A 7,559-nucleotide genomic window follows, 5' to 3' on the forward strand; every position below is an offset into this window, starting at 1 on the left:
AAAGGCAGGCAGAGAGAGACAGGAAGCCAAGCAGGTTCCCTGCTGAGCAGAGAGCCTGATGCAGGGCTCGATCCCAGACCCCGGGACCATGACCCGAGCCAAAGGCAGAGGCCTTAACACACTGAGCCAGCAAGGTGCCCCAAGGTATGATATTTTTATTTGTTTTTACTTTTTAAAGATTTATTTGTTTGTTTTAGAGGGGCAGAGGGGTGGAAGTAGAGGGAGAGAGAGAATCTCAAGCAGACTTCCCAATTGAATGTAGAGCCCATTGCAGAGCTTGATCTCATGACCCAAGATTATGACCTTGAACTGAAATTAAGAGTTATATTCTTAACCCACTGAGCCACCCAGGTGCCCCTTAAGATATAATGTTTTTAGATATGATCAATGGTGTTATGGTATTTTTACCCTCGAGAGTCTATGTGAATGTCACACTAAAATACTTGTGAGATAAAATGACCCGATGACTGGGATTTCCTCCACAGCCATCTGGGTTCTGTGGAGAAGGGGTGTGTGTGTGTGTGCATGTGAGGAGAGTGGGGAGGGAATGAATGCAACGTGATAAAATGATGGTTGAAGTGGTGTGAGGACTATACGGGGATTTATTATAGGATTGTCTCAGCTTTTTATGTTTGAAATTATTCACCATAAAATATTTGTTAAAGGATAAAACAGGGTAACTGCATATATTTCACATGGATTTTCTGAGTATTAAATGAGATAATATATGTCAAAGTATAATAGTGTCTGGAATAGGTTTGGTAAGATGTTAATTTCCCCTTTTTCTTTCAAAATACGGGAGCCCCCTCTTGTCTCTTTCTTTGAGTCTCTCTCTCTCTCTCTCTCTCTCTCTCTCACACACACACACACACACACACATGAGATGTTCTGCAAGAGGTGAATGGCCCAAGTAGGGGTTTGTGAAAGACTCATTTCCTCTCAGAGAGAAATCAAAGACTAGTGATTTTTTTATAATCTTCGAGTCTGGAATCTTAGAAATTAGACCTTTCTACTTTGGGAAGGAATCAACTCTTGAACTCCGTAAGCAGTGACCAATGTTAAATGGAGAGCAGGATTCCCCAGGGCAGGGTGTGTGTGTGTGTGGGGGGGTACTCATAGACATGGCTCTCTGGCCCTGGGAGGGAACCAGGCCTGTTATAGGCACCGGAGTGGAGCGGCCCGATCACGCGAGGAAAAGAGTGCACAGTGAAACCAAATAATGGGTGCTGAACTCCCCCAAAGGTCCCCCCTTTTAAGAATAACAACTTACCTGAGAAGGCGTTTCAACTCCCTGAAATTTAGTACTGGTGCTTTTATCTGTTTGCTGTTCTCCAAAATAAAAAAGGCTCTCCTACGGAAAAGGGGGCAAGACAGTCATGGCTCATATGCCCTTTCTTTTCCTGTGGAAGGTATTCTTAAAGGTTCTAATGGCACATTATTTCCTTAAGTCTGCAGCCTTTAGGCAGAGTTTACTCAAACTAAATTTAACAACAACAAAAAATCGTATCAAGGCTTTTTGCACAAACACGTACTCGCATACAACTGAAACCAAAGTTTCACAAAACAATACTTACCTTTTGATATTTTCTATTCGAATCTAGTCCATTTTATTTTTAAAAACGCTAGTCACAACCCAACAAGTTGACTTTACAATTCACTGAAAGATTGGACCCACTTTGGAAAACACTGGGGAAGAGCCTCCATTTTCCTAACCTGTGTGTCTCAAATTAGGAATAAAGCAGATGGTGGCACCAGAGGGTGGGACACTGGAGACAACCCGAAGTTTCTCCTCTCAGACTGCTGGCCATGTCCATTCAGTGGGAACTTCTCAGCACAATCATGGCAGTAATAAGACTGAGAACCCCACTTTAAGAACAGGAAATAGCTCACCCTGTCTCTGCAGAAATTTTCAGAGGGCCCAGCCTCCAATAGATCCCATAGATATTGACTATGAAAGGTTAATAACATCAAGGAGAGATTTTGTTCTGCGTTGGAAAATGTACCTTTCACCTACCTAGTGCTTCTAGGTATGTTGGACATCCTACCAAACCAATCTTGATATTATTCTTGTGAGGAAGGAGACCGTCCCCTAACTGGGGGCATAAGAATGGGGCTGGGAGCAACTGAGCTGTAGGAAGCATTATGACTGTGGAGTTGTTTTACACTTGGACAGCTTGACTTTACAACCCCCCCCTTTAATCCTGTCCCTAATAGACCCTACCTTTATTTAAAATGTTGGTATTATTGTAGACATCATGGATTTTTTTCATTAATCTTAATTTTAAACATACTGCATTCGATTATTTCTCTTAATTACTGAAAATTTTGGCATTCCTTTAAATTTTGTGCCTGAGGGGAGTTTCTCACTGACCTCACCCTAGCCCTGGCCCAGACTAAGAGGCACCTAAGAGGTCAGTTACTAACCAGTGAAAATTAAACTAGGAAATATGGTATATTAACTAACTAGAATGTAAAGAAAATTTTGGAAAAAAAAATAAACAAGGACAAATCAAAACGAGGCTTTCTAATAAGTGGATCTCTAATCACAACTTCATTAAGTACCACGACTCAAAGAACCATCTTAACATCCTACCAGTGAGGTTTCAGAACTATCAGATTCAATCAGCACAAGATCATCTGTGGTAACAGCTTTCCTACCTCTGCAGTTGTAAATATTCCACTGGCAATAAGGTAGGCACAAATCATCGTTCCAGTTCGTCCTGCAAAAGAAAAGAAGTTAGTCCATGAACAACCTGTTCATGGCAGCATTTGGTATAAAGATGCTGTCCGAAATATTCAAAGAGCTCATTTGGGATCGATTTTCTTTCCCTCTGAAAGGGCTTATTCAAAAGATTTCAATTCAGGAATAGCCAAAGCTGTTTCATTGCTCTGAGGTTGTATCTAGAATTCTGTCCTGTGTGCCCAAAGGCACGTGCGCACGTGTATGCTGTTCTTGAATCCCTGCTGCTGGGGACTGCAGTAACGGGCAGAGCCATTGAGGTCTCCTCTAGGACCCTAGAGCTAAAGAGCTACTTACCAGTTAAGAACTAATTACATACCCTGTTTTTCCAACTAACATAAATAAAAATACCTATAAAAGATAAAACATGATCAGAACCCAGAACATGACATAGCATTTATAACACCCATTTTTTCCTTCTATTTTTGAGTCTTTAAGTGTGTTATGAAACATACATGAAAGTAAACAGAAGAGTATAACAAACCCCATAATATCTGTTTCCCAGAGTATATTATATTGTTGTCCTTGTTTCACTCCTCTTCCTTCCTTCCATGTTTTTCTTCCTCTCTTCTTCCACAGAATTTCATTTTTTAAACTTTTTGTAAGTATGATCCACACCCAGAACAGAGCCCAGTGGAGAGCTTGAACTCATGACCCTGAACCAACTGAGTGACCCAGGCACTCCCTATAGCATTTTAAAGCAAACCCTTGATTTCATGTTATTTCATCCTCAAAATTTTTGTTTTACTCTAAATTATATTTTTGCACTGCTATACAAAATTTGATTTAAAAAATACAGTGTGTCTTTTATTTCTACACTTATCTGTAGCTTTTGTCTTAGCCAGTGTATGCTGAACTTACTTTGTGTAATTTCAAGCTTACCCTTTTAACTTTAGATATATATTACTTCCTATTCTTTTTTTTTTTTTTTCAATGAACACCCAAACTTATTTTACAACCCATAGTTTGGAAAACATTCTAAGCCAAGCACTTCCAAAAAAGACTTTTTACCACCTCAGGCTGTGATATAAAGGCTTCTTACTAAAGGAATTCCTGACTATTACCAACCCTGCTCTTAGTGGTAAAGACTGTTAACATTTCAGTTCTGTCTGGAGGCCATCAATGGGTCTCTATAACTGGTATTTTCCCATCTGAAAAACACTTTTGCAGATTCCATGTTCTTGTGGCTGCGTACAGTCACAGACACAGTACATATCCTATCATGCAATCAAGTGAAGTCAACGCAGGGAAGCATAAAAAGATACGTACTTACCTTCAGTCATTTATCTTAATTTACAACATAAGCATTTGCAAAACAGTGTGGAGATTCCTTAAGAAATCAAAAATAGAGCTACCCTATGACCTGCAATTGCACTACGGGGTATTTACCCCAAAGATACAGATGGAGAGAAAAGAAGGGCCATCTGTACCCCAATGTTCATAGCAGCAATGGTCACAGTTGCCAAACTGTGGAGAGAACCAAGATGCCCTTCAATGGACTAATGGATAAAGAGGATATGGTTTATATATATAAAGGAATATTATGCCTCATCAGAAAAGATGAATACCCAACTTTTCTAGATGCTGAAAAAGCATTTGACAAAGTATAGCATCATTTCTTGAACAAAACTCTTCACAGTGTAGGCATAGAGGGTACATACCTCAATATCATCAAAGCCATCTATGAAAAACCCACCGCAAATATCATTTTCAATGGAGAAAAACTGAAAGCTTTTCTGCCAAGGTCAGGAACACGGAAGGGATGTCCATTATCACCACTGCTATTCAACATAGCACTAGAAGTCCTAGCCTTAGCAATGAGACAATAAAAAGAAATTAAAGGCATCCAAACTGGCAAAGAAGAAGTCAAACTGTCACTCTTTGCAGATAGTATGATACTTTATGTGGAAACCCCCAAAAGACTCTACTCCAAATCTGCTACTATTTGTACAGTAATTCAGTAAAATATCAGGACATAAAATCAATGTGTAGAAATCAGTTGCATTTCTATACACCAACAGCAAGACAGAAGAAAGAGAAATTAAGGGGTTAATCTTATTTACAACTGCACCCAAAACTGTAAGATACCTAGGAATAAACCCAACCAAAGAGGCAAAGAATTTATACTCAGAAAACTATGAAGTACTCATGAAAAAAATTGAGGAAGACACAAAGAAATGGAAAAATGTTCCATGCTCATGGATTGGAAGAACAAATATTGTGAAAATGTCTATGCTACCTAAAGCAATCTACACATATAATGCAATCCTATCCATTTTTTTCAAAGAAATAGAACAAATAATCTTAAAATTTATATGGACCCAGAAAAGACCTCAAATAGCCAAAGGAATACTGAAAAAGAAAGCCAAAGTTGGTGGCATCACAATTCCGGACTTCAAGCTCTGTTACAAAGCTGACATCATCAAGACAGTACGGTACTGGCACAAAAACAGATACATAGGTCAATGGAACAGAATAGAGAGCCCAGAAATAGACCCTCAACTCTATGGTCAACTAATCTCCGACAAAGCAGGAAAGAATGTCCAATGGATAAAAGACAGCCTCTTCAACAAATGGTGCTGGGAAAATTGGACAGCCACATGCAGAAAAATGAAATTGGACCTCTTCCTTACACCGCACATGAAAATAGACTCAAAATGGATGAAGGACCTCCATGTGAGAAAGGAATCCATCCAAATCCTTGAGGAGAACACAGGCAGCAACCTCTTTGACCTCAGCCAGAGCAACTTCTTCCTAGGAACTTTGCCAAAGGCAAGGGAAGCAAAGGTAAAAATGAACTACTGGGATTTCATCAAGATCAAAAGCTTTTGCACAGCAAAGGAAACAGTTAACCAAACCAAAAGACAAGTGACATAATGGGAGAAGATATTTGCAAATGACATATCAGATAAAGGGCTGGTATCCACAATCTATAAAGCGCTTAGAAAACCTAACACCCAAAGAACAAATACTCCAATCAATAAATGGGCAGAGGACATGAACAGACATTTCTGCAAAGATGACATCCAGATGGCCAACAGACACATGAAAAAATGCTCCACATCTCTCGGCATCAGGGAAATACAAATCAAAACCACAATGAGATACCACCTCACACCCGTCAGAATGGCTAAAATTAACAAGTCAGAAAATGACAGATGCTGGCGAGGATGTGGAGAAAGAGGAACCCTCCTACACTGCTGGTGGGAATGCAAGCTGGTGCAGCCACTCTGTAAAACAGTGTGGAGGTTCCTCAAAAAAATGAAAATAGAGCTACCCTATGACCCAGCGATTGCACTGCTGGGTATGTATCCTAAAGATACATACGTGGTGCTCCAAAGGGGCACGTGCACCCGAATGTTTATGGCAGCAATGTCCACAATAGCCAAACTATGGAAAGAACCTAGATGTCTACCAACAGATGAATGGATAAAGAAGATGTGGTATATATATATACAATGGAATACTATGCAGCCATCAAAAGAAATTAAATCTTGCTATTTGTGATGACATGGATGGAGCTAGAGGGTATTATGCTTAGCGAAGTGAGTCAGTCGAAGAAAGACAAGTCTCATATGATCTCCCTGATATGAGGAAGTGGAGATGCAACATGGGGAGTTTGGGGGGATAGGAAAAGAAAAAATGAAAGAAGATGGGATCGGGAAGGAGACAAACCTTAAAAGACTCAATCTCAAAAAACAGACTGAGGGTTTCTGAGGGAAGTGGGAATGGGATAGGGTGGTGGGGTTATGGACATTGGGGAGGGTATGTGCTATGGTGAGTGCTGTGAAATGTGTAAACCTGGTGAGTCACAGACCTGTACCCCCAGGGATAAAAACACATTATATATTTCTTAAAATTTTTTTTAAATGTGCTCTGACAGATTTTAAAATTAAACATTTTTACTTTCATACATATTTTTGCAAATCAAAAATGAAGAAACTCAAGTTGTCAATAAATAAGAAAAAATATGCTCAATCTTTCATAGTTTTGTTATTCTTATTTTCTTCCCTTTAGTAGTCACCTTTCACCCCCCACTTCCTTTCCTTCTCTTCCTTTAGTTTTGAAGCAAACATCAAAAAATGTTCACTATTTTTTAAAAAAATGTATTCATTTATTTGAGAGATTTGAGAGAAAGAGAGAGAGCAGGGTGGGGAGCAAAAGGGCAGGGGAAGAGAGAAACTTAAGCAGACTCTGTGCTGAGTGCAAAGCCTGGTGAAGGACTGGATCTCCCCACCCTGAGATCAGGACCTTAGCTGAAACCAGGAGTCAGTGCTTAACCATTGCGCCACCTAGGCGACCCCCCTTCCAAAATTTTAACAACTATTAATACTAATAACAGTATGTACCTTCTTCTTGTACTTTAATGTATTAATATTTATTTAGAAAAAGAAAAATTAAAAAATATTTTTACCTTTGCCTCCCTTACAGTGAATCACTACGATGTTTTTGTCATCTTGAGACATCCACTCATCCACTTCCTTGGCGAATGACACCATCTCACTGATTTCAAATGTAAAATTTTTAGTTGAATTAAAATTCATACAAAAAATCAAGTCCAATATATTTAGCTTTCTTTTGACAACCATCTTGGCATGAAATTTACCTTAGACTGGGGACATTGTGATCATCAATCTTGATTCGCTGGACCCTGTCATGGAAGTACTTAGGATTATAAGCTCTTTCACCTAAAATAAATAATACATAGGCAGATACATATGCCTAATAAACACAGTAAATGATCAAGTTATGAAGAAGTTCTACTTTTTATTATAAATGCCTTATCCACCTTAACTTTTTTTTAAAGGTTTTATTTATT

At 39.0% G+C, this 7,559-nt stretch overlaps 1 protein-coding gene across 1 annotated transcript in view; it reads right to left on the bottom strand.

Moving 5' to 3' along the window:
- The window catches only part of LOC309857937 (phosphatidylinositol 3,4,5-trisphosphate 3-phosphatase TPTE2-like), a 28,613-nt gene extending 21,383 nt beyond the window's left edge, over window positions 1-7,230 (bottom strand). The window contains exons 1-3 of the mRNA XM_082750648.1: window positions 7,155-7,230; window positions 2,659-2,720; window positions 1,271-1,351 (exon numbers count right to left, since the gene is read on the bottom strand). Coding sequence (XP_082606774.1) covers window positions 1,271-1,351; window positions 2,659-2,720; window positions 7,155-7,206 — 195 coding nt within the window. The 5' untranslated portion in view covers window positions 7,207-7,230. The remainder of the gene's footprint in view (window positions 1-1,270; window positions 1,352-2,658; window positions 2,721-7,154) is intronic.
- Between the last annotated feature and the right edge of the window lie 329 nt (window positions 7,231-7,559).

The sequence above is a fragment of the Mustela nivalis genome (assembly GCF_964662115.1).
Source record: "Mustela nivalis genome assembly, contig: HAP1_SCAFFOLD_1583, whole genome shotgun sequence".
Lineage (NCBI taxonomy): Eukaryota > Metazoa > Chordata > Mammalia > Carnivora > Mustelidae > Mustela > Mustela nivalis.